The sequence below is a fragment of the Schistocerca nitens genome, chromosome 11 (genome assembly GCF_023898315.1).
Source record: "Schistocerca nitens isolate TAMUIC-IGC-003100 chromosome 11, iqSchNite1.1, whole genome shotgun sequence".
NCBI lineage: Eukaryota > Metazoa > Arthropoda > Insecta > Orthoptera > Acrididae > Schistocerca > Schistocerca nitens.
In genome coordinates this window covers 12,929,854-12,957,773 of record NC_064624.1, presented here as the reverse complement: position 1 = coordinate 12,957,773, position 27,920 = coordinate 12,929,854, and the positions used below count along the sequence as shown (strand labels likewise).

The 27,920-nt window shown below is 42.6% G+C and overlaps 2 protein-coding genes across 3 annotated transcripts in view; both read right to left on the bottom strand.

The window, feature by feature from the left end:
* The window catches only part of LOC126213537 (speckle-type POZ protein-like), a 679,117-nt gene that overhangs the window by 617,663 nt on the left and 33,534 nt on the right, over positions 1-27,920 (bottom strand). The gene's annotated exons all lie outside the window — the stretch shown is intronic.
* Positions 1-27,920, bottom strand: part of LOC126213534 (serine/threonine-protein phosphatase 6 regulatory ankyrin repeat subunit A-like) — a 59,890-nt gene that overhangs the window by 13,464 nt on the left and 18,506 nt on the right. For both annotated transcript variants that reach the window (XM_049941378.1, XM_049941379.1), the window contains exon 2: positions 5,019-5,595. In XM_049941378.1, the coding sequence (XP_049797335.1) occupies positions 5,019-5,595 (577 nt within the window). The remainder of the gene's footprint in view (positions 1-5,018; positions 5,596-27,920) is intronic.

Below are 27,920 nucleotides of genomic sequence, written 5' to 3'. Positions count from 1 at the left end.
AACTTTAATTATTATATTAAATTACACGTAGTACAAGAAACTATTTTTTATTTGATGTGCCATATAAAATTACGCCACATCCCCCCCCCCCCCCCACACACACACACACTCTGCTTGGGGGTAATAAAATACGTTGGCTACAGAAACTGCTGGCATAATGGATACAAGTGCCAAGGAAATTAAAGCAAGTTACACAAAGTACCGGGTGATCAAAAAGTCAGTATAAATTTGAGAACTGAATAAATCACGGAATAATGTAGACAGAGAGGTACAAATTGACACACATGCTTGGAATGACATGGGGTTTTATCAGAACCAAAAAAATACAAACGTTCAAACAATGTCCAACAGATGGCGCTTCATTTGATCAGAACAGCAATAATTAGCATAACAAAGTGAGACAAAGCAAAGATGATGTTCTATAAAGGAAATGCTCAATATGTCCACCATAATTCCTCAACAATAGCTGTAGTCGAGGAATAATGTTGTGAACAGCACTGTAAAGCATGTCCGGAGTTATGGTGAGGCATTGGCGTCGGATGTTGTCTTTCAGCATCCCTAGAGATGTCGGTCGATCACGATACATTTGCGACTTCAGGTAACCCCACAGCCAATAATCGCAGGGACTGATGTCTGGGGACCTGGGAGGCCAAGCATGACGAAAGTGGCGGCTGAGCACACGATCATCACCAAACGAGACGCGCAAGAGGTCTTTCATGCCTCTAGGAATATGGGGTGGTTCTAATAAAACCCCATGCCATTCCAAGCACGTGTGTCAATTTTTACCTCTCTATCTACATTATTCTGTGGTTTATTAAGTTTTCAAATTTATACTGACTTTTTGATCACCCGGTACTGTCTGCACTGCGGCAGAAGCATTCGGTGGCCAAGAGCGTACGGAACGCCAGCTGGTCTTTAGACTCACTGACGTATCACACTTCTGAGTGAGTGACTTACGCTTGTAGGACACTGTGTTTCAGTTGGCCCGTTGACCACACTGCAAGGTACCGTTACGCTGCGCCCACAAATGCAGGTTTTCAGGGGGGTCACAAACTGCGTTCTGCTGGTGGCAGAGACAAGGCGTCTAGTGCCTCGGATTGCCCTTAGCCTGAAGACCATCTGTACACCTGTCGCGAGAGATGCCATACTGTAGCTATCCTTCAGTACACGGTCAAACCTTGAACACCTCACACTTCCTACAGCCCAGGCAAAATGAGCAAATCAGCTGGTTCTTTCGCGTAAGGTGTGGCCAACGCAGCACCTTAGGCGGCTTATAAAAGCACTATTTGTCCACGGGCAGTTCCTGTGAAAGCCAAGGACAAAGACGATTTTTAGGTAGGCCAAGTGCGGATAGTCATTTCTACTCATGAAATCGTCTTTGCCATGTCTTCTTAAGACTACATTCTTGCATAACTCTGATTTTTTTTTCGATATCATATTCATGTTTGGCATATACAGGGTGTAACTTTTTAGCTGGCAAACCAGAATAACTCTAAAAATAAGCTTCAGATTCTACATAATAACTATGTACATTTTTCTTGAACATTTGTTTTGATTCTTATTAGTTGTCGCAGTAAATCAAGAAATCCCATATTGTCATTTTTGCGTGGAAAATGGTTACGGATAAATAAAAAACACTTATTTATTTCATAAATTTTTATTCACTCAAACTAAAACTCTCCCTCTCTCCCCATAGGGTGGGGTTTGAGAGAGGAAATGTTGACCTAAATACTGTATTAATTTTTTCTGCAGATTCTGGTAAGTTTTGTTTGTTTTGTGGTCATGAGGCCACACAACTTTTAATTATCAAACAAATCATCTGACTAACTAACCAAACATCCTACTTTTTATTTATCCGTAACCATTTTCCATGCAAACATGATAACATGGATTTTCTTGAATTACAGTGCAAACTACCAAGAATCAAAACACATGTTTAAGACAAAATGTACGTAGTTTTTTTATGTAGAATCTGGTTCTGCAGTAAAAAATGGTGGTTCCCATTTGAAATTTTAAAGTTGCCTTACGCCCCACCCGCAGGGGGCTGGGGTGGCGGGCTAATTTTAGCACCAGCAGATATCCCCCTAAAAAATAATCAACTTTGCATTTTAAACATTATTTCATGTGCAGCTTATGTTTCGAGTTATGCTGCTTTGTCAACTTAAAATTTACACCCTGTATATGCAGGCAAAGTATTAATATAGTTTTAACTCACGTAATGAAAACATGCCAAGGGTTTTCGGGCCATTGCATAGGTTCTGAAATCACCAAACGTCGCTTTCAGCCAGCATTTTTCCACGAATAAAACCCTATGAGGCGCTACCTTTGTAAAACAGGCACTTGACGTGTATACAAATACAAGCGAAGTGGTACTACAGAGGCAAAAATGGCCTCGGGAGGGTTTTCACGTGTTGAAAAGAACGTAAAATGACTTCTCTGGAACCACCAACAGATACTGACTCTCAGCTTTCACGGGTACAAATATACGGCAGGGGCTCACGGAAGCCAGTACTGCGAGACATTCTGAACCGTGTGCAAATACTGGTTTCAGCACGATCTTAAGCGTTTTCAAACTGGACACACCATATTATTCCATACACAGTAACATGAGAAATCATAATACTCGCAGTAATGGGACTGACTGCATCGCAGTATGTCAGTTACATCCCGAGAAATTCGTACACGAATTTGGCACGTGAAATGGGTGGAACACGACATTATTGTACTTTTTGCGATACAGGACTGACCTGCACGCTGCTCTAAATTGCAATGTGATTGACGTACTACGATACAACGAACGCTGTATTTACGTACTGCTGTGTACAGTGTTAGTACGCAGCCTGGGAAACATCCAGATGTCCAGTCACCCGCAATGTAAACAGGGACACGGTTTATTCGTATGTGCTTCATTGAGCTTTTGTCGGTACTACAGTGCACATAACGGCGACGAAATGCCGATGACCACCGGCCAGAGTAAACAAAATTAATGGCTGTCAAAGGGCCGCACAGAGAGATACATGCTGTTTGTACGTAGTTGTACATCAATTACACAACAGTACATGCCACGTGCAGGATGTGTCACTGAACATCTTTAATGACTGCAACCCAAGTGAACCATTGCAGATGGCACAAGCCTTACATAAACGTAAGTAGTACCAATAAAACAAACTTTTGGCTTCTTAGTAATACCATAAATGTACGACAAGTGTGGAGTCAGTCACATGTCTCACAGCTAATACATAAATTACTTTCCGAGTCCCAAAATGTACTAGATTAAATAAAATGTCTGCAAAACGCCGCATTGTAGAATGTACTTGCAGTGAGGCAGTCGCAATTCCTGAAATCAGGGTGTAAGGGAGACAAGGAAAAAATTCCCGGATTTTTCCCAGATATCCAGCTTAAAAAAATTCACTCTAACCCGGGCGAAAATACACTTTTTCCGTGCTAAGTGACAGTTTTCCATGGATTTTCCGTCCCAAGTGTACATCTTATCAATGCTTTGAACGGTTAACGTTTTGTACACTGGCGCAGAAGTTCGCGGAAAAAAAAGGGAACAAGGGAGAGAAGTTTTGGAAAGACCTTTGATGTCAGCAACATATACGCTGCATATTTTCGTATTACGGAAGTGTAAATTCGAATTGCACCGAACACACACAGCACCTCAGTTTCCGGAGCTTCAAAATCGAGATTGCGATGCCCTTTTGTCAGCCAATCTTATCTCGTGTCACGTGATCTCGCCAGCCGATGGCAGCAGATATTCAGAGCATAGGACACGTGAAGTGGTAAGCCAATAGCAACATTACATACATAGCGCACGGACACAAAGAGGAAAAGTTAATGGTTTACATTAATATGCATAGCGTCGCAACAAAAAAAAAAAAAAAAAAAAGCTAACCTTTCGCATATAATATTGGTCCCTGAGATTAATAACATACAAGGGAAGCTAAGCTTTCACATCTAATATTGATCTTTTTTGCGTGTGTTACACTTAAGGTACTTCACACAAATGTGCCAGTAAATTTAAAATATTGATGTGAATGTCTCGTTTTCTGGGCTAGAAATTACTCTATGTGGCTGGTCCTGAAAGTGTTCACTTTTAAATGAGAGTCAAACACTCTGTGATTTAAGAAATTCAACCCACTTTCTCACACGTAACAATTCATCTTGCGTAGAAGCAAATTTACTTTGAAAGTAACTCTTTTCAAACCACCATTCGCAGTACTATCCCGAGACTGTCACAAATATCTTCGGCTTAGCAGTAGCCAGAGCGCCACAAAACAGGCATTACTGTGCGTGCACACCTGCAGTGATGTAGGAAGGCCACATGTTTGTGTGTATAAAGCAAAAGAGAGCTTAGATTACGGCAGAAGAGAAACAGGACACGAGAGGATACTCCGTGAGCATAGGAATTTCGTAAACTGTACTAAAATGCATAATTCGGCCTGAAGTGCACATTGGTTTGTGCAGATTTACAATGAAGTACGTCCCACGTGACATTAAGATTTCCAGTTCGGTTTTTGGGGCGTAAATTTTCCTGGAGTATCAGTACTGTACTGTACTATCTCATGTCTCGTTCTTCATTATCACATAATCTCACACATGGCATAAAATGAAAACATGCATTTTACATTCAACGTACAACTGTGGAATGAAACACTTTGTTTCAAATAAATTGACTGCCTCAGTGGGAAAGATTAATGAAGCCAAATATCCTTAGCAAACTGACAACAATAAAGTCATTCTTCTGCAAAGTAAACTATTTCATCTTCTTCAAACTATAATAAAGTAATACCTGTACATACACACACACACACGAGTTTCCAGAACGAGACTTTCGCTCTGCAGCAGAGTGTGCGTTGATACGAAACTTCCTGGCAGATTAAAACTGCGTGCCGGACCGACACTCAAACTCGGGACCTCTGCAAAGGTCCCGATTTCGAGTCTCAGTCCGGCACACAGTTTTAATCTGCCAGGAGGTTTCACACACAGTGGATCAACGGTGATCACCCCGTGCTCACCTGGATTCCGGTGGCGTCTCCGCCAGCAACCCGCTGAGTTGGACGACGTCTTCTGGCTGGGTGCGCACTGCGTCAGCCCAGCCCTGCGTCGCCATCACTCGGTGTGTGTGGCCCTTTACGTAGGAGACGGCCGCCTGCCGGAGGCCGGGGCAGCAGTGTCGCACCGCGAGAACAGCCGTGGCCGCCGCGTTGTCCACCGTCAGCCCGGCGGCCAGCTGCTGCTCGCACTGCGCCTTCAGGCTCGCCACGCCGTACTTGTCGGCGGCGACGAGCAGACGGGCGGCCAGGCTCGCCAGCTGCGGGGCACGGAGGGTGTACAGGTACGTCACCAGCTCCCTCAGCACCGGCCCGTCCACGTCTGCGACGTCGACGAGGCCGCCGCGCGACTCCGCCGTGTCGTGGCGGAACATTGCTGCGAAGACGGGGCTCCCGGCCGCGAGGACCGCCCTGTGCACCACCAGCCGCGTCTCCCCCGCCGCCAGAGTCACGGTGGCGCCCTCCCCGTCATCCAGCAGGGCACCCAGGTACACCGGTGTGCTGTGCTGAGCTTCGTCGCCGGCCGCCATCGTAGTCGATTCTGAAACACGGCGTTACGGGGCAGCTCTTTATCGTTACGCAGCACCGTCGACGAGTGTACCTGCGTCGGTCGACAGTTCGCGAAACCTGTCCGTGCGTGTCAATTGTGACACCGAGATACCTGCCACTGGTGAACAGCTCATTTTTACGGATGAATCCAGGTTCTGTTTACAGCATCGTGATGGTTGCATCCGTGTTTGGCGACATCGCGGTGAACGCACATTGAAAGCGTGTATTCGTCATCGCCATACTGGCGTATCACCCGGCGTGACGGTTTGGGGTGCCATTGGTTACACGTCTCTGCCACCTCTTGTTCGCTTTGACGGCACTTTGGACAGGGACGTTACATTTCAGATGTGTTACGACCCGTGGCCCTACCCATCATTCGTTCCCTGCGAAATCCCACATTTCAGCAGGATAATGCACGACCGCGTCGCAGGTCCTGTACGGGCCTTTCTGGATACAGAAAATGTTCGACTGCTGCCCTGCGCAGCACATTCTCCAGATCGCTCACCAACTGAAAACGTTTTGTCAATGGTGGCTGAGCAACTGACTCGCCACAATACGCCAGTCATTACTCTTGATGAACTGTGGTATCGTGTTGAAGCTGCATGGGCAGCTGTACCTGTACACGCCATCCAAGCTCTGTTTGACTCAATGCCCAGGCGAATCAAGGCCGCTATAACGGCCAGAGGTGGTTGTTCTGGGTATTGATCTCTCAGGATCTATTACGGCCAGAGGTGGTTGTTCTGGGTACTGATCTCTCAGGATCTATGCACCCAAACTGCGTGAAAATATACTCACATGTCAGTTCTAGCACAATGTATTTGTCCAATGAATATCCATTTTTATCATCTGCATTTCTTCTTGGCGTAGCACTTTTAATGGCCAGTAGTGTATTTGGTACTTTGTCCCAAGGTGTTTGACACAAAGATTCGATCAGGGATGTAAAATCTTTCGGTAAAAGAAATCGACTTATTACTGGGTATACAGCCTGCCTGTGAAGACAATTTTAGCGATGCCGGAAAGAGTAATTGGCAATCTGGTGTTATTATGGGTAATTATAAATTCTAAACGTTGCAAATAAAATGTCTTAAGGCAAAACGAAATAATTAACAAGTAGTTTGTTAACGTGGACATCACCTGCAGCAAGCACAGAAATATTCATTTTGTAAATAACAAACGCCATTTTCTTTGTGTGATTTATTTTATTTGTCCAAGACGCTTTTCGTTTTTACTTTAAGGCCCTCCCAGTGGACTCAGAATTGTAGGTTATGAAACAGATCATCACCTTTTTCTGCCTGAACAAGTGGCCACTTAATTACCCGAATGTTTGGCTGGCATTTGCGTTTCCTCTCACTTGGTCGCGGGCTGCAGATCGCACTATAAAATCGCAAGACATAAGCACATTTTCACGTTAGGAACTTTTTACTTCACTATTTTAATGTTCTTTGCGCTAATTGGTGTACAGCACAATTACTCTTGTGTCAACAGCTACGCATATTTTGGTAAAAACTGATCTAGAGTCGTAACTGTTGTGTGTTCAATTTGTCTCTTCTAAATTGGTTTGTATATCTACACGTTGCCAAAGAAACGAAGTCTAGCGGCGGCATTCAATTCATAGAACAGCGGCGCGGCGTATGTCGTCGCAGCCAACTGGCGCGCAGCGGCGCACGCCGCCGAGCCGTTTCTCGTGAGCTTCTCGAGAACTGCTCGAGAACTAGAGGCTCGAGATATTCTCGGTGCGCTCGAGTCGCCGCGCCTCGCCATCCCATCACTGGCTGGCAGGGGGCGACGCCTGTCGGGCTTCGTGACGTCAGCCGCAGCACACAAAGCACACGGCTGCTGCACCTCAGCTCACAACAGAAGCGTCTCGCGGGCCCCGAGGAATCACGACGTCACACCATGACGTGACGTCGTCTCTCACGCTAGCCAATATCGCTGGTAGTTTTCAAAACGCGGATATTCTTTGAACATGACATGCTAATGCATTGTGGGTGTGTGTGTATAATGGCGGGTTTTGTATTTTGTGTACGTTAAAGCTTTCCAATCACGGAAAAAAATTGATGATACTTGCTGCAAAAGCAGATGTTTGCAGAGGAGAAAGGATAGTTTATATTCCAGATAATGGACGGTAAGTAACTTCCGTTAGTAATCTTATAATACTCAAGAAAAGTAAAGTGTATGGTAAATCTACAGAAATTTCATTCTTTGTGCCTATAATATTCTGATGCATTATGTTACCCAGTAAAGTTTCTTTCAATGCATCTATGTGGATTATTTGTGGTAATGGCGTATTCTCATAACAAATGGCTTCGGTATTTAAGTTGCAAGCATCGTAACTTTTTCCTGATCAAAAAGTGTGTAGTAACTGTATTCTAACGTCAGTAACCTGCACATTTGAAAACTTTTGAGTGTTCAAAATTACATCATTCATCATAGTCAGTATTTTTTTACAGTAAAATAGGTATGAATTGCAATGACTGAATCCAGATTTGTGAGTGATGTAATCTGTTTTTGTAATGGATGTTTCAGTTTCTGAAGTGAAAATCCAAAGAAGAGAAGACAGCGAGAAGTAGCTTTTTGTCTGTTTCATGGTTTATAGGCCTACTGGGGAAACTCGCCATGTAAAAAAACGAGTAACGCATCAAGCTTGGTACCTCTATGGTGATGTGGAAATCCGAGCGTTGTTAATAAAGAAATTAATTCAGTGTGTGTGTGTGTGTGTGTGTGTGTGTGTGTGTGTGTCTTTTGATTCCTTTATCATGTTGCTTATAGTATGCCAAATTTAATTAAAATACCCAGGTGATAATTTCAACATAAATTGGACTATGTGCATAGCTGTTTCTAATGGCTTTGCTGCTTGTCAGAGGCAAAGTATGAATATTTACCATCCTCTGGCATGTGCGTTCACTAGTCATTTATGGCAAAAGAAATCACTGACTGAAAGCATAATTTACTTGGTAGACATAATTGGAAATGACCTTTTTAGTTATAATTTTACGTTTTTAGATTATAGTACTCCCTGAGAGATTATCTTCTACATTTCTTGACCCTGATATGACTAGTAATAGATGTTTCACCACCAGGTTAGGCATACAGCATTAAGTGTCCTGCTCTGCTGTGAGCAGCATGGTAGTCAATGTGTTAAGCAGGCATTTAGGAACTTTGAATGTGAAGTATATGTATCTGTACAGTTGTGGCTAAAAAGAACAGCTAGAATGCTAATTTCTGTTTCTGGAATTATCCTTTACCCAGTTAAATATGTATCTAAAAATGAATTCATGAATAACTTTGTAGTCATTTAATCGTTTGGTTTTGTAAGACATTTAAATAAAAATACTGCACACCCAAAAATAGTCTGGAAATGGCAAGGAATATCAAAATAAGTAAATATTTTTCCTCTGTAAGATAAAAGTGTAAAATTGCTGATACCTGGTTGTTACCATATCACTGCCGGCCCCAGCAGAGCAGTCTGCTGTGACCACCGGCACCTTCATGCCAGCCAACGGGTTAATACACAAAACAGGGCAGTGCAAGACTTGGTCCGTAATTCTCATTGGTTGAAGCAACTAAAATCAAATTTCTGAGGTGGCCTGGAACTGTGTTATTGGTATATTCCCCAGCATGATTTAAAATTTTTGCATTGAAATGGCACTGACAGTGCGTAATATATTTTGCAACTGAGAATAGATACTAAAAAATTTATGTGGGAATATATTTCAAGAAACCCTTTTATACCAAACCTGACAATTATATTGACACACAAGTAAACCACCTGAATGGCACACTGGGTTATACAAGCATTAGCTGTAGGTGTAGAATAGGTAATTTACACAGAAAACTTTTCATACAAATTTTATTGTAAAGCACATCAAAGTTAAGGGAAAGGTGCAATGTCTAGATGAGATAAACTTGGACACGCAAGAACTGGTTTTGCTCAGACATATGGGAAATTAACTGTAGTATTATATGACATACAACACATCTCAGGTGCAAATTTGTGGAGAGGAGAGATTGCATTTAACCTGTTGTGTATGGTGCACATTTTGTTACAGTGCTGGGATGATGTCATCCAGATTTCAAAATTAGTGGTCTAGTAATTAAACTCTCATCAGTTTTAATATTTAAAAATAAACATGCCTGAAAAAGGAAGCTGAATTAGGACTTTCAATTAAATTGCAAAAATGTTCTTGTTTTGCACATTCACTGCGGATGACACTTAAAAGCACGGTGTTAGTAGCTCTTATTATCCTTTGTGTCAGCCACAGTGAACATGTTAAAGGTTTTAAAGGAACAAAGTAGTTGTTGACATTGAGGTATTAATGGATGACAGCAGGAAACAGCAATGAAATAATGTGAATTACTTAAACCAGGAATTAAACAAGTCTACATAGCTTTGAACACAGCCGAAAAATGGTTGGTTCAAATGGCTCTGAGCACTATGGGATTTAACTTCTGAGGTCATCAGTCCCCTAGAACGGAGAACTACGTAAACCTAACTAACCTAAGGACATCACACACATCCATGCCCAAGGCGGGATTCGAACCGGCGACCGTAGTGGTTGCGCGGTTCCAGACTGTAGCGCCTAGAACCGCTCGCCCACCGCGGCCGGCGAACACAGTCATTTCACACTTCTTATTCACTGCATATTTGTGTGCTATAACTAATACAGCGACCTTTTATTTTCTCATCTTTGATCTGGGACACGTGTCACATCTTACTTGTTTTCCTAGAGCAACTCTAGGTTTACAAGATCCACATTTCAGAATTCTGGTAATCGCTAGTCCTACCTCATGTTGGAAGTGTGGGTTGATAACTGTCTCTTCAGATATCATCTCATCAACTGCCATTTCAGAAACTTGAAGCAAAAATGTGATTATTCAATTTTCTGTCAGTGATGAATATATCACTAATGTATAGGTATATTCATGATGGTATAAAACAGCGCAGGGCCATCTTCTGCTGGGTAGACTAAACTGTGCACTTCACATCCAGTGCATCAATTTCTTCATAGTTAGTATCATAGTACACTACTATCTCAGACTTGATTGTTGCGATGCTCAATGAAACAGCATTATGCCTTGAAGACACTAAACTAAAAGCCTTCTTAAGTTTTTGAATGAAGGATATAAGAAGTAATATATCCAAAAACAATTAAGTTTTACATTTTGCTGTCAGGAACTCTTTTGGAATCTTTCCTTTTATTATTATTTTGTACATGTGTGGCCTTTTTGTTTCCTCTTCCCAGTTTGACAAGCACATCTGATTTGCTTAATGGGGATATTTATGGTTACAAAAAATAAATAAATATGTGGATACAATGCAACCTGCAAACCAAGATCATCCTCCAAAACTTTACGAGCCTAGGAAATAAGCACAATGATTTGGACATAGTAGCATGTTTTAATAAACCAGATGTTTCAGTTATTACTGAAAATTGGTATACCAAAAAAGAATCTTATTATGCACCCATTAACAAAGAAATTCTGCTCATCTCTCAGTAGGGATATCAAACCTTATGGTGATGTTGCAAAAAGTGGCAATATTTGGTGCTCGAAGATGTAATTCCTACGTGTTGAAGGTGTTACTCAACTTTCTGCGATAAGCTGTAGATGGGAAAGGAAACATAATTTTAGATATAGACAGACCTCCATCTGAAATTACAGATTTGTTTTAGCTAATCTCTATCAGTTGCTTGTAGAGAGAGATAGTAAATACTAAGGGAAAACGGCTGGTAATTATGCTGATAATTGTTCACAGTTTAATAAAACCTTATCTAACACAAATCAGTTTTCACTCATAAGGATGGCGAGTGGCACACACAGATCTAACATTACTGATAGGTAATACAGGGTACCAGGACTTTGTACTGGGATACTTTCTTTTGTTGATTTGTGTAAATGACAAAATACTGCTCCTCAAATTCAAGGATAGTTCTGTATGCTGATGCTACACCCATTGCATGCAAGTGTAAAGATCTTGAGCAACTACAAAAACTGTGAAACTGTATTACAAATGAAATAACTCAGTATTTCTATGAAAGTCATCTGTCAGCACAAGATAGCAGCAGTAACGGATTTTCAACCCCCAAGACAGATTTTTAAATTCAGTTGTGCACTGGAACTGATATTGTCACCAAAGAAAACTACTGCTTGGTTACAGTTAAACTTTCTATATTTAACATGTTATAACATGGAAATAAACGGTCCTTATCAGAGCCAACTTTAACTATCATATCTATAAATATTGAAGGCATATCATCAGCCGAAGAACATCTCTTATCCAACCTATGCCGTGACAAAAAATGCAACGTCCTGTGTATACAAGAGACGCATAGAGATGACCGACAGAGATGACCAAAAATACTGGGCATGAAACTAGCTGCAGAAACACCGCACTCTCAGTATGGAAGTGCTATATTTGTAAGACCAGGGCTTCAGATAATCAGTGCTCACTGCACCGTAGAAAATAACATCGAAGTCATTTCAGTGGAGCTGAGTAACTGCGTGGCTACCTCTGTGTATAAGCCTCCTTCGGCTGCATTTTCCTTCACACCACCCAGGAACTTCCATAACAACAAGATGTCTGTAGTAATCGGTGACATTAACAGCCATAGTCATTTGTGGGGATACTCTGAAGATGACGAAAATGGGGAGGCAGTCCTCTCCTGGGCTGAATACTGCCAGTTGTCTCTTATACATGACAGCAAGCTACCCCCTTCCTTCAACAGTGGCAGGTGGCAACGTGGATTTAACCCTGACCTCCTCTTTGTGAGTGAACACATCACACAGCTTTGCTCCAAATCAGTGTGCTCGCCCATACCAAAGACGCAACACAGGCCACTACTGTGTCAAGTTGTTCCAGCAATAAGGCCACAGGAGGTGAATTTCAAACGGAGATACAATTTCAAGAAAGCCGATTGGAAAAAATTTGCTAAGATGCTGGACAAGGAGATTAAGTCTGTGCAACCTATTCCTGAAGAGAATGACAGCTTTGTTCAAACTGTCAAACATTGCTCCCGGGCATCAATTCCAAGAGGGTGTAGGACAATGTATCTGCAGGGTGTGAAACCTGAAACAGCTGCTCTGCTGGACGGATACTATCGACTATATGAAGAAAACCCTTATAGCGAGGAGACGTATCTGGCTGCGCAAAATACTCTCTCCTCAATCTCTGAGGTGAAGAGAGAACAGTGGATTAAACTGATGACAGAATGTGAGATGAGTAGAAGTAATCAAAAGGCCTGGAGATTGTTACAACACCGTAACAATGATCCCTCCCAACCCAATACGCATACAAATGTGAAGGCAGACCAGATCGCATACCAGCTTTTGAAAAATGGTAAACCTGATCATACCAGTAAAATCGGGAGACGAACCCTCGAAAGGGAGCCCGAAAAAGAGGGAAACACTCTGTCTCGACCATTCAGTTTGAATGAGCTCGACTCAGCTCTAAATAAGTGCAAAGTCGGAAAAGCAGCAGGGGTAGATGACATAAGAAGTGAACAGATCAAGAACTTTGGTCCAGGCGCTAAGTGCTGGCTACTCGAGCTAATGAATAATTGTCAAGAGCGGCAAGATACCAAAATCTTGGCGGAAAGCAAAAATTATAGCTATACATAAACCAGGGAAAGACCCCAAAAGCTATAGGCCAATCTCCCTCCTATGCCACCTGTATAAGGTATTGGGAAGGTTGATCCTCCAAAGAATTACAGATATGATAGAACCATTACTGATCCCTCAACAGGCAGGATTCAGACAAGGGAAGAGCTGTACAGCACAGGTGTTGAATTTGACACAGCATATAGAGGACGGCTTCCAAAGGTGGCAGATAACAGGAGCGGTGTTTACAGATCTTTCAGCCGCCTACGACACTGTCAACCACAGACTCTTGTTGTTGAAGCTATACAACCTCACCAAGGACTACAAACTAACCTGTCTAATTAGAAATCTCCTGCAGAACTGAAGATATTTTGTGGAATATCAAGGACAAAGAAGCAGATGGAGGCAGCAGAAAAATGGGTTGCCACAGGGCAGTGTACTGGCACCCACCCTCTTCAATATATACACTAATGACCAGCCGTTACCAGAAGGAACACAAAGCTTCATATATGCAGATGACCGAGCAATCACAGCACAAGATCACAGCTTTGAGAGGGTGGAGCGGAAGCTAACTGATGCTCTGGAAGAATTAACTGCCTATTACAGGGACAATCAATTGAAACCAAATCCTTCTAAGACCCAGACCTGTGCTTTCCACCTCCGAAACAGACAGGCTAGTAGAACCTTGCAGATAGATTGGGAAGGAACCTCTTTAGAACACTTCAAGACTCCAAAATACCTCAGAGTCACTCTGGACCGTGCTCTTACATATAAGGAACACTGCTTAAAAACAAAGCAAAAAGTGGCTGCCAGGAACAATGTGGTTAGGAAGCTGACTGGAACAACATGGGGAGCACAGCCAGACACAGTGCGCACATCCGCATTAGCCCTCTGCTACTCTGCAGCTGAGTACGCTTGCCCAGTATGGTGCAGATCTACACATACAAAGAATGTTGATGTTCCTCTGAATGAGACATGTCGTATCACTACGGGTTGTCTAAGAGCCACACCTGTGGAAAAACTGTACTGCTTATCCGGCATAGCCCCCCCGGACATCCGAAGAGGTACAGCAGCACGGAGTGAAATGAAGAAGGCATTAACATCCGAAGCCCACCCACTACATGGCCACCAACTGACACAGCAAAGACTTGTGTCTAGAAAGAGCTTCCTTCACAGTACAGAACCACTCGCTGACACTCCACATCAACACCGGGAGAAGAGATGGCAGGTCAGATGCCAGCATCTGCAGGAGTGGCTGATCCCGCAAGAAGTATTTCCCCCAGGCCACACAGAGAAATGGTCCACTTGGAAATCACTCAACCGCCTGCGTTCTTCTGTCACAAGATCCAAGAGTAATCTGGAGGGGTGGGGCTTCCAGGTGGACTCTCTCCAGCGTGACTGCGGAGCTGCCATGCAGACATCAACACATCTACTACAATGCACATTACCTCCAACTGTGTGCACCATGGAGGACCTCGTAAACGCTACACAAAGTGCACTGGACGTTGCAAATTTTTGGGCATCCACTGTATAGATTAAAATTACCTTATGTTTGACAACACAATCTGTGTCTAATCATTTATTTCATTCTTGACTAGTTTAATTTATAAACCATAATGTATGTATGTAGTAATGTATCTAATAATTTTTTTTTTTTAGTTTGCTTCTGACACGATAAATAAATAAAATAACATGGAAACTAATTACCGTACAAGAACATAACTTGGTAGCATTAATGTCAAGGACATGGGGAAGAGAGATAATGCAGAATCAATTCAATTGAAACACTTTTAATGTGCTGCTACAGTACACCATACCATTACATACCAGTACCATTACTGGTGACGGTGATGGAGGCTGTTATGAAAAGCTTGTGATATTATTCAAATCTGATATGGCAAGTTAACAGAACTTTTGATCCATGTGAGTAAAATTATTGTGTAAAATCGATAGTGCAGCTTCTTACAGAAGTCTCTTCAGGGCCTTCGGAGTCTTTCACTTACATGTCAACATATTTACTCCCTAATAGTATTTGTTGTCCATAATAGGGGTAATTTTACTCTGTTCAGTGAAATGAACTTGCAAAATACTGGAAGGAAATGGAATTTCACATTCTGATTGAAAGTCTTTAAGAGGTTGCTGCAAGACATCAGGCAGAAAACTGAAAATCTTAAGATATTAATAAAATACAAAGTAAAAAAATTATTTTATTAGCCTTTCTTTCTATAATTATAATTAAACGTAATGTTCTTACTCAAGGATGCATATAATAGTTAACACTAAGGTTCAAATTAACAGGGTTTTAATGTTACCATTATATGTAGGGCTGCCAGTACTCATTGTAAAATTCTGAAATGCTTTCTACAAAGTATGAGAGAAACAGCACTTGAATAAAAAAAGTCCATTTCTAGCTTTCAGGGTCATTACTTCCTTCCTCTGGGAAGATGAATATGTTTTGTGACTGGAAATGAGGGGAAGATCACTTAAACCACCCGTATGGAACACTTATGTGACACATTCATGAGTACTGCTCCAAAGTTTGAGATCCATGTCAGATTTAAGCAACACATTGAAGCAACTAAGAGGCTGGATGCTAGATAGATTACCAGTAGTTTCAAACTATGTGCGAGTATTATTTTGTATAACACTATTGAGAAAATTTAGAAGGCATGAGAAATCAGGGCTCGGATGATAGACAACCTTTCTTCCCTCTCTCTATTTGCGAGTGGAACGGTACCATTTGGTTGCTTGTGTAGTATGTATGTACATAAAAATACGGAAGAAAATTGTGACTGCCTACTACATTAAGAAGTAATAGTTGAACTAACCTAAAGCTTCGTGATTTACTTCAAATGTTTTGTCCCACTGACATACTCCGACAATCAGTGACTTCCATCTATAGCAGTCTTACAATTTGGAGATGTCAGTATTGCTTCGATCTATTAATATTCCCTCATGGAGCTCTTTTTATCTTAAGATCACATAAACTGGATTTTTGAGAAACTACATACAGGAAGATGTGATTGGCATATAGCTGTTTGTTTACAGAAAAACAACGATCAAAATTTAGGCATATCGGTAACACACACAGGGCAAGAGCACATATCTGGGCAAGAGCACTATACTGGATTTCGCCCCCTTTTCCCTAGAAACCTTGACTGGAGTAATAACTTTATTCGTAGCATAGTCTGAGGTCTACATTAGGTTGAAAAGCGATAATTTCGTTGACAGTTGTGGAACACAGCGAATGAGAAATAAAGGTTGTGGTAACAGACAGACGTGTGTCTTTGCCTAATATTTATTTGTGGTATATTTAAATGCACTTTCCCGCATTTAACGCATTTCTCATAATAAAAAAAATAAAACTACTAGGTCATCCCCAAAAAACATATATTAGAAAATGAACAAGCATCCGACGTGTTTTGATGCATATTACGTACAGATATCGTACACAAACTGGAAAAATGCAATGGGCGTTCCACTACGCATCCTTTACCATATTTGATTCGTTTTTCCGCATTTGCTACTGCTGGTATGAGTTCAAAGACAAATTCGTGCTGCAAACGTCTCAGTGGTAGTTAGCCTACATTAGTAAGCAGCAGTTAATGCGTTAAAAACATTTAGACACATTGTCTGCAATGCGTAAAATGTGTTAAGCTATAAATCACTCTGCCTTTCGACCAATAATTTCTAATGAGTTGGTTTCAATCAAACACGTACGGCTCTAATATGTAACCTTGACTACGCTGCGGATTTATCATGTCACCATAATACAGATTATTCGCATTTAAACCTTCTTTCTACATTTTATTCTGTTAACGGAAGCTTCATTCAAACAATCTGGATTGATTTGACATTCCAAAACAACAGCTGAAGGCAAGTCTGTATAAACACTGTAGCCAACGTGTGACGTCACTTAAGTCAACAGAGTTGTTTACAGGTCTAGTCACCAGGCAGCGCTGTCATGCTTTCAGCCTTTTTGATGACGTCATGAAGCGATTCCTCGGGGCCCGCGAGACGCACGTGCTCACAACACCACCCAACTCGAGCTGTTCGTTTGTGTGAGGACCACTGAAACTCAGTTGTCCTACTCGACATGTAAGTACTGTGGACTCAACACCTGGACCTTGAGACTCATTTGGGTTATACACACGCGTTCGTCCTCTGCATGACCAACAGAAAATGCTTATAGTTTATCAGTTGACTAGTGTTTTGACACGCAATGTACGTCTCGGTTTTGGTGTATAATTTGTAGCAAATACCTAGATGTGACGTAGTATGATTACATTCATGAAGTGGTAACCGTCATAAATCCATCGTATAATGTCTCAATTTTAGCCACGAGGCTTTATCCATCTGTTTACTCGCTTCTGATTGAAGCCATTTACAACGCAGATTGTAACTGGCATCTGAACTTTAGGTTACGTTAATACTCGCTTTAATACTCAATGTTGTGGATTAAAATTTTTTATCAGTAATATTGCATATACGAGGGCTATCCACAAAGTACATTACGTTTTGGAATTAAAAATAAATAAAGTATTGGAATTTTTTTTATTATATACAGATGAAAGCCATACTTAAATACTACTTTTCTACATAGTTGCCATTTAAATTAAGGCACTTATGATAGCGATGGACGAGCTTGGAAATTCCTTCGTCGTAAAATTCGGCCGCCTGCGCCTTCAACCACGAGGTTACCTCTTCTTTTGGGACAGAAAAGGTGTGATTGTTGTGGATTTCCTGGAAAGAGGCACTACAAAAACTCTCAAAGGTATTGCCAAACTCTGCACAACCTCAGAAGAGCGATACAAAACAAGCGCAGGGGAAAGTTTGGCTCAAAGATCTAGCCGATTCACGACAACGCCCGGGCCCACACGGCAAATGCCACTCGTGAAGTTCTCGAATCTTTTAAGTGGGAGTTGCTTCCTCATCCTCCGTACAGTCCCGACCTGGCACCGAGCGACTTCCACTTACTCACAGCAATGAAGGAGTGGTTGGCTATGCAGCGTTTTGATGACGACGCACAGCTTCAAGAAGAGGTGACCACGTGGTTGAAGGCGCAGGCGGCCGAATTTTACGACGAAGGAATTTCCGAGCTCGTCCATCGCTATCATAAGTGCCTTAATTTAAATGCCAACTATGTAGAAAAATAGTATTTAAGTGTCGCTTTAATCTGTATATAATAAAAAAATTCCAATACATTATTTATTTTTTATTCCAAAACGTAATGTACTTTGTGGATAACCCTCTAATTTTCCCTGTATCTTAAAATATAGCATTGCTTTCCACTGTGACCGTATTAATTTCCTTTTTTATAATGTCCTTGTTTTGTACAAATTTACAAACGGCTTCGGTGAATTGGTTACTGCAGATTGTGGAAACCGACCAGTTTGTCACACCCCTTGTAAGGCAGACCCGGTAGGGAGTTGGTTACGTTGCAGTCCTTTGTGTTCCTACAGAGCCACGGCTCGGTTGGCCACCAGCGCCGCCTGCCACTCTGCCTTTCACTCCATAGAGGTGGCAGAAAATAACGTAACTGAGAGAAGTAACCGGTTACTGAGAAGTAACGGTTACTGCGATAACCGTTCCTCTTGATTTTGGCAGTTATTTCAATAACTGTCTAGTGTGAACAGTGCCTCGCGCCATCTGTTGACCGAAGATCGTACTGCGCATTTGGAAGGCGTTCTATAGGCCATGGGAATAACTGTGAGACTGCGCACCATCTGTTGCTAACAACTGTGAACTATTTCGTGGGCCTTCGTTACTTTTAGCACAAACAAATAAAGTTTATGTCCGAGCGGTGGCTGAAAGGAGCTGCAGTACAGGCATTAACAAGTACAGTCGATCCCTTGAGCCACCGCCTTATGTGTTAATTTAGTCTGCACGGGTAGTACAAGGAGAGTTACCACAAGGAATTCGAGCGACTATGGAAATAACTGTCAGAGGTCGGTATTCTCCTCTGGCAGTTATCGGGCTACCACTACAGGTAACCTGGAGGTTGGTAACGGAATAACTGTGTGTCTGTGTTGCTGACACAGCGACTCCAGTCTTAGACCCCGGTGACATTTCAGAGACGATAGTTACTGGAGCCAACAAATATTTACGTTACGTACTTCTTCGGAAATAGCCGCTGGCCATCGCGAATGACAAATAACATGTCAGGAAGTATAACATAATACAGTTGAATATAATAATTATTATCCTCATCATTTCTCAGGAGATTGTCAAAATATGTGAATATATTACAGTAACTACTAATATTTACAGAATTGTTACACCGTCAGAATGAAACACAGTTACGCACTTTTAATAAATTTATCATACACAGAATACCCGATCTTGAACTATTGCAACCAAGTGCTGTCAAAACTGAAATATAGCAGAATTTTTAGCTAAGCTGGTCTATCAGTCTCTGTTACGATATTCATCTACAGAGTAGGAGGGGTCAATGGAAGCGTCCGATTCCACCCGTTTGCTTCGACGTAAAGGTGTTGTGTGTGAATGTCATTACGGCACGCTGTTTATGACTTGGTTTTTGTGTGTGTGGGGGGAGGGGGGGGGCAGTGCCGGAATTGGCGGGTGGTAATTAATTTTTTTTTCTTCTAGTTGTGATGTTTTGTGTATTTATGGAGTACTGAATGTGATTGAATTTATGTAGGGATTTATGATTTGTGGATTTTTGGGATTGTGGTTTTATTTTTCGCAGTTGTAGGTGTTGGTTTTCTGGCACTAGTAGTTGTGGTGGACCTATATAGGTCACCGGAAATGACCGATTCCCATTTTCATAGTTGTAGGTGTTGATGTTTTGGTATCGTCATCTGAGGTTGACCTATGTAGGCCAAGGGAAATGTCAGATTCTAATTTTCGTACTTTTAGTTGTGGTTATTGGTGTTTTGGTATGGTCACCTATGGTTCACCTATGTTGTTCAAGGGAAGTGTCCGATTCCTGCAGATTTTTGTTGGTGTAGCGGAATGCTGTATTTTTTTCTTTTTGTTCTTGATTTTGTGTTTTGGGATCATGGTGTGTTTTTTTACTAGCTTGTCCTCACCCAAAAACCCCCAACTTCCCGCAGTTGTCCCGTTGGTTTGATTGTATTTTTGGTGGGAGATGTTATTGTATTACTTATCTTCGTGTTTGTTGCCATGTGTATGTAGTGACATCATAGACACACTTAAGATAGCCATTTCCGGCATATTGATGACGTCCTGGGTCAAAGCAGACGGGTGGAATCAGACACTTCCGTATCAAAAAGTCTTTCAAACACACTGTAAACCGTGATTTATCTGAAACCGAGTTTTTAATGGTTGCTGACTTGCTGGCAGTTTACTGAAAATGCATGTTCCTGAATATTGTACCATTTTTGGACCAAGGTAAGTGATTTTAGGTTTTTATGTAGATTGCTGTTCCTATTTATAGTACTGATATTATGTATTGAGATATTGGTTGGAAATACCTGTAACAAATTTCGTTAAGGAATAATTACACTAGGAACCAGTGGTTAGAATACAAAGTGCCTTGACAAGGTTCCTACATGATGTTCTCGAATTTATACCACAAACGATTTTTATTACACGCTTTCACATGCGAAAAACTTTTGCTACGTTTGATGAGTTACCGCAGAATATGCTCCCTTATGAAATAATCGAGTGAAAAAATGTGGTATGCCCTTTCCAACTGAATTTATTATCGAGTTGTACTGCAAGAAATGTAATACTGTCAACGCTTTCGATCTGCGTGTCTTCATATGTTATAAACATGGTGTAGCCGGAGAAATCGAGCAGTTTCCAAATCTCACATAAAACTCGGATTAGCGCACTGACACTTTCCCCAATAGGATTATCTTTTACATGACAGGAGTAAACGAATCTGTCACATTACGTATATTTTTTGTTGTATTACAAGGCTGTACACTTATTCTATTAAGTGAGCAGCACAAGAAATTAAGCTTCGAATTTAACCTACAGTATTCAGTTTACATATTACTTGATACTTAAAAACGCACGTTATAACATTTTACTTGAACAGTGCTGTGGCGAAGTTACGCGTACTTTCTGTTGCAGCTGCGAAGATAATATTTCTAATAGCGACCGATAACCTACAAACATATAATATGAAACACTAATAATCGTTCTAAAATGTACCCGGAGTTAATAAGCTAAGGTTATGACACGATTCATACGGCATTCCTGCCATTTCACACTACTCGGAGTTATACCGACAACTAAACTGACTGGGTATTCGGTATTCGCTAGCGAAAAATAACTTGGCAGGTATTAATAACCGTTAATCATAACGGTTATCAGAGAGTAACTGGAACTGTGGTAACGGTTGCTCCAGAGTAACCGTTTGGCCCACCTCCGCTACACTGCACACGAGGCGAGGCGTGTGCGGCGTTGCCAGCGATGCGCCGCCACACAGAAGGCGGCCTGTGGCCTTGGGCCGCACTGCGGCGAGTCGCTCGTCGTCGTGTGGCGGCCGTCTCTCAACAGAGTGCGGCTCGGGTTGCCACAGGTCACAGACTCGCCGCAAGCCGGAGCGGCTGCCTGCCTCTGCCGGCGCACTCAGCTGAAGCAGCGGCGTGAGGCGGTTTCTGTCTCGCAGCTCGTGGTGCACGCATCGTGGACACGGAAAGCCTTACCGAGGAGGTGAGGCAGTACAACTTTTTGTACGATACACGCGATCCTGATTTGGTGGTAGAATACTTTTGCCCTCGATATACTCTCGACAGAAAGCTGAATTATCAGAAATACTGTTGTCACTGTGACGTCCATAATTTCCAATATCAACTACTGTAAACTCGTAGTATGGACCAATAATCGCCAGGAGAACCAACGAAAAGAATTGTCTGGAACAGAAGAACTGGGATCCATTATCCTTCGGGCATTTTAACCTGATACGCTTTCCGCCTATGCTTCCGAGGCAGTTCGGAAACCCCCAAAGTTCTAGAAATCTTTCTTCAAATTTCTTCCACATCTCTGTTATAGGAGTAGGTAAATACTTGGGGCCGGCCGCGGTGGTCTAGCGGTTCTAGGCGCTCAGTCCGGAGCCGCGCGACTGCTACGGTCGCAGGTTCGAATCCTGCCTCGGGCATGGATGTGTCTGATGTCCTTAGGTTAGTTAGGTTTAAGTAGTTCTAAGTTCTAGGGGACTTATAACCTCAGCAGTTGAGTCCCATAGTGCTCAGAGCCATTTGAACCATAAATACTTGGGTTGTAGAACAGTCCATATTGCCTGGCTCACTTGTTTCACAATTTCTGAGACTGTCGAACGTCCTAACCGAGAAGAAAAAGCTACAGCCTGGTGACTGTCGCCTGTAGTCGAGTATATTGAAAAGATTAAAATAAATTATGCCCATAGGACGAATAGATAAGTTAACGACCAAAGATATGTTCGTTTAAATTCAATGACAATGTTATGAATACAATGAAACAAAGCAATTTATTAAGTAGAAAGTTCTCTCTAGCGGAACATACGGAACCAGATGTTACTATCGTTTGCTGTATTCGTAAACACTGCAGGTAAATTTATCACTCCACTCGTAACTACGTAGTGGGACAGCACTTTCTTCCGCCGAACATTTCGTATGATACAGCAAAACTGAAATGGAATAAACTATATGACTTCTGTTTGAAGCACAAAGAGGTCACAAATGGTAAAACTTACCTCAAACAAATGGCTAGTCTGTGCCTTGTATCAACTGGCTTTCTCCAGTCCGTTGTGCACTTCTCGGTGCTACCTTTTTATCAGGCGATGCATTTCCTCGAAACATCCTCGCGACGTACGAAAATATTTGAAGAACCTATCTTCGTCAGACACTAGATCAATACACAGACGATGCTATCCTCCTAAGCTTTCTCTCTCGCTATTAATGTCGTGCACTCAACGTCTCGTCTTCTCGGTGCCATTTCGTATCGCTAGTGCGAGCTACTCATTTCCTCGCACAGAGGTAACGCGTCCCGCGTGAAGATTCCAAACCGTCTTAACGCCAAGACAATCGCGCTACGCCTGCAAGTTTAACAATGCGGTTCGGCCCCTTCCAGCCTGTAACAGCCGACTAACGGCCCTGGCCGCTGACGGACTGTGTGTGGCCAGGCCTTTAGGTCGACACACGCACTGCGTTGTGGCCACCACTGACGTCACGCTGCGCTCACACACTGCGACTACGGGAGACCTGCGTGGCTGACGTCGGACGTTATGCAACCAACGCGACCGACTTTTGGCCACGTCAGTACTCGACTTGCGACGGTACGCATACGCACCCGCTACCGCTACGTCTCACGAAAAATGCTCAGAACGGCGTTAAAATAACGTTTTAACAAGTCAGCGAGTCAGCACAACCAATCCTGACGATGTCTAATGCCTCATGCCTGACATAATTAAGCAGCATTTTTTTTTTTGTACATATGAAACAATGGAAGTTTAAACATAAAATGTGTATGTTATTCTTCACCTGTTACGCTATTTTCTGCATTTTAGATCTGACGATGGTTGGTCAATGTTCTGAAACTATTAGTTAATCAAGGAGTTTTAACGACCTTGAACTACGGTTCTTAAAGACACATTTTAACATAACGTATCACCCTGCCTTCCGACTTGACAATGTCCAATAAGAACGACAAAAACGTAAGTTGTGCTCAAGGACGTTGGCACTGTTGGCATCACATGTGACAACTCCAATTAGGTCTTAATTTCATTCGGCAACCTAAAATCTAAGTTTTGCAACGCCTTTTTGAACATGTAATTGTTTACTTTCATTTTCATAGCTGATTTATAACTGACCATTAATAGCAGCAGTTTGTCACAATAAACCAAATGTGTTTCTTCTAAGATAGATTTGCCTGGACGAGGCAGAAATTCACGCTTAACTTTTCAGCAGTCGAAAAATTATGAGCGTTACGAGATTACGAGTCGGATTACATACAAGTTGGAGAGAATGCAAATGAAAAAGAAATGGAGGAAACAATCCACACAGGTAACACTCCAAATACGCTACAAGCTCTGGTAGAGCGCATCACCAAGAAGCATCCCGGACTCTGTGAAAAGTGAGTTTGCCAACTTGGTCCACGAACCTCAGCGAGTAACTACAGCTGCGAGAGCAAAATGTGTGTGAACCATTCAAAAAAAAAAAAAAAATTCACTCTCGAAATTGTTAGAAAAATTGCGGTCCTACAACAGAAGAATCTGAATGAGAAAATGAATCTCCCGTTACCGATTCTGAAATAGACGCTTTGTTCTGAATTTTAATTAAAATGAGAAGTTACCTGGATATTTGCCACAGTATTCGAAGAAGTGAACGGTATATTCGCAAGGTGGACGTCACAATACAATTGACGGGATGTTGTGCCTTGCCATTTAACGCTTTCCCCAAAGGCAAACCTGGCGTACACGTTAGCACGTTCGGTAGTGCAGCCGAGTGATACACAACAGGAACGAAGGGAGAGCAGGCGCGCCTGTGGACGCCGTGCTGAGAGAGAGTTTGGAGCCACCGGTGGAGCCGGTAAGGAAAGGAATACAGGCTGCGACACCGCAGCCCACCGTCTGTCACAGGACTACAGGCTTCTCTCAGCTGGGACTTCCTGATGAAACACGAAACGCACACCGAAAGAGCTAAGACGGCAGCAGGCAAAGAGGTGTATTCCTCCAGGTTTGCATTCGCAGATTTACCGACCAGTAAGCCTCCAGTAAGAGTTATACTTGAATCACAAAGGAGAAAGTGAAGAAACATTTGCTGCCTGGAATGACAACTTGACGCACGGAAGAAGAAAACCCAGAAAAAGCTTAGGGAGGAGTGGGTGCTGCAGACCAAACGGCAGGAACGGGAGGCGTGTGTTCTGCAGTCTGCTTCCCGTAGCTGCGGTCAGCTCTTACGCAACGTCCAGCGTGGGTGTGCCTCGGCGCAACGAACGGCAGAGAACTGCAGACGCGCGAATTATGATTGTAACTTTTGAAGAACGATTCGAGGACTTGAAAGGACTGCATTTGCCCATCATTTGCGCTGTAAGAGGCACACCCGCAAGGAAGCTAGAGGTTATTTAAGCTACTCCTGTTCCAAATGAAGAACCAACTAGGAGAAAGACAGATGCCACACACGCTTCAAGAACGCAGCTAAGCAGAGAGCCAGAGATAAAGACCACAGAAAGCGACTTAACGTGTGCAAGCTGTGGTTACCATCTGAGCAAGAGAAATTCTGAATAAGTGCTTCTGTGTGCGAGGGAAAAGTGTCACCTGAAAACGACAGCATTCTCTACGATTGAAGACAGTTTCTCGACAGTTTTAAATATACCGTAACCTACATTTGTGCTATGTTTTCATTACTGTTTGTGAAACTTTTCGTCGCTGGCAAAAATGTATTACTCAGTTATTAAATCGAAGGGTAAATAGAAAATTTGGACGCCAGTTTCTTCAAGCATTGCGTTTACGTTTCTTTCATTGTCCACGTTTCAACGACTGTTTGTTATGCTTCAGAAGAGAGAAATAGTGTATTAAGCTGCGCGCTTTCAGACGCCCTGTATGTTCTCGTATTCGGAAGGGCGACGGTTCAAGCCCGCGCACGGCCATCCTGATTGAGGTTTTCCGCCATTTCCCTAAATCGCTTCACGCAAATGTCGGGACGGTTCCTTTGAAAGGGCGCGGCCGACTTCGTTCCCCCTCCTCCGCAAATCCGATGGGAGCGATGACCTCGTCTGGTCCCTCCCGCAAACCAACCAGGCGACCTGTATCTTCCAAACATTACAGTTTCAAACTGATCTCAGGCTGGAAACAATCATCTGAAATAGATACGCATTAAAAGATTTTAAAACCTATTGTAGCAGGTTAATAATTTCGCGTCTTACAAAAATCTGTGTCCACAACAGAGGTACGTTCCTTGCTGCTGCGCTCGCTCGCTCACACACACACACACACACACACACACACACACACACACACACACACACACAACCTGCTCTGCTGTGCAGAGGGCACTCGCCGCTGCCCATGGAGGTAAAAATAAGAGGAAAAATGCCGGCTTGCCTCGTTCTGATTGTAAAGTCTAAACAAATCACATTTCATTCGTAAGTGGACTTATTTAAGCGCTATTTTCTTATACATACTTGAAACTCTGACGAACTGTAAAGTTATACAGTATGGTTTTATTTCTGTGATTTGACTTTAGACTTCCTGTCAATCCAACACGAACAGCTCTGTGGAACTGAGCAATGCACTTGGTCTTCAGTGTTTGCTTATTCCCAAGTAACTGCAAAGTCCTGGCAGGAAATATCCTGGAAATGGAGACCAATGTTTTAAATGCGACAGTTTAATACTAAAGTAATGTAACTACAAGTAGTTAATTGAATCTTCAGTGAAATGTGAGGAACACCTGTTACAGTGGTTGAATTGTAAGTATTTAAAGGGTTGGATATTTGTTACAGCAAAGTTCCCTATCTAAGTCCAGCCTACTTAGGTCATTGCATTAAGCACTGTGCTGTCGTGTTACCCTGTAAACTGCTGTTATTCGCCACACTGAATGTCACTTGGAGCGTACAATTTAAAAACAAAGCAGACGTGTAAATTACAATGGGCCTGACAATCTTGAATTCCGTTCACTTCCTTCGCAATTTAACGAATCTTTCACTCTGTTGAGACGACAGGTGGCTTGTTTAAATCATCCTTGCATACATCTATGGGACACCACAGGAAATGAGGTAAGTTTCTTGCAAATTTGAACATTTAAAATTTGCATTTGACTTGAAAATCCAACGAATACAAATCGGTGCCTCTAAACTATCAATCATTGCTTTCGGAGTTCTCGCTTTATCAATTATCGACACAAACACAATGAAAGTGAATAGAAATGGATTACAAAAGCTTTTCAGAGCACATACTTGTCTTCTCGGTTATTCGAAGTGTATAAACAAAAAGGAATTACAGTACTGGGGCCAGAAGCGTAATATTTTCGCGTCGTATTACTGTATCGAATACGCATTTAAGACCAAAAAACTTTTGAAGTTGCGTTCCTTATTCTGTGTTGTTAACTAAAACAGTGTAACAATTACTGCACAAAATAAATATCGCGTGAACAAGACAGAAATGACGAACAAGAAGCAATTGTGAACACGCGTCTGCTAATGTTTCGTGGGATCCAAGATGGCGGGAGCCCCGCCCACTGACTTCGAACAACTTACAGCGTCAGTCTGCAGCGCCGTCCGCCTCCATGATCCAGCCACTGTTCCAGAACCGGACGCGGCTCTGACGTCACGCCCCCCCCCCCCTCCCAGCACTTTGACCCCCCCCCCCCCCCCCGGTAAGAAAGCCACGTCGCGAATCGCTTACCGCAATACTCGACAGCCGCCTTGCACTTCGAGGGGAAGGATGTAATATTTACCTCTCCTTTTTCTTCCATAAAAAAAATTCTGTGTAACATCACACACGAAGACGGAATAGGGCTGCCGTGTTCGATAATATCTTCGTGTTAGAAGGTATCGTTAAAGGATTTGGATTTCCTTCCACAAGTACTTTTAACTAGAATTAAAACCTTGCAAACAACTATGCAGCTGAGTACCGTAACGGATCCCTATGTAGCGGTGGCTCGGAGCGCCTGCTGCCCGCTGCTGAGAGCGCTCTGAATTCTGGGTCGGCTCCCTCGTGGCGCGGCCAGCGCTGCGGGTTTCCAGCCGTGCCGAGGGGGTCGAAACGGCTGCTCTGGGGCGGCTGTACGACAGGTCTCGTTTCTCAATGGC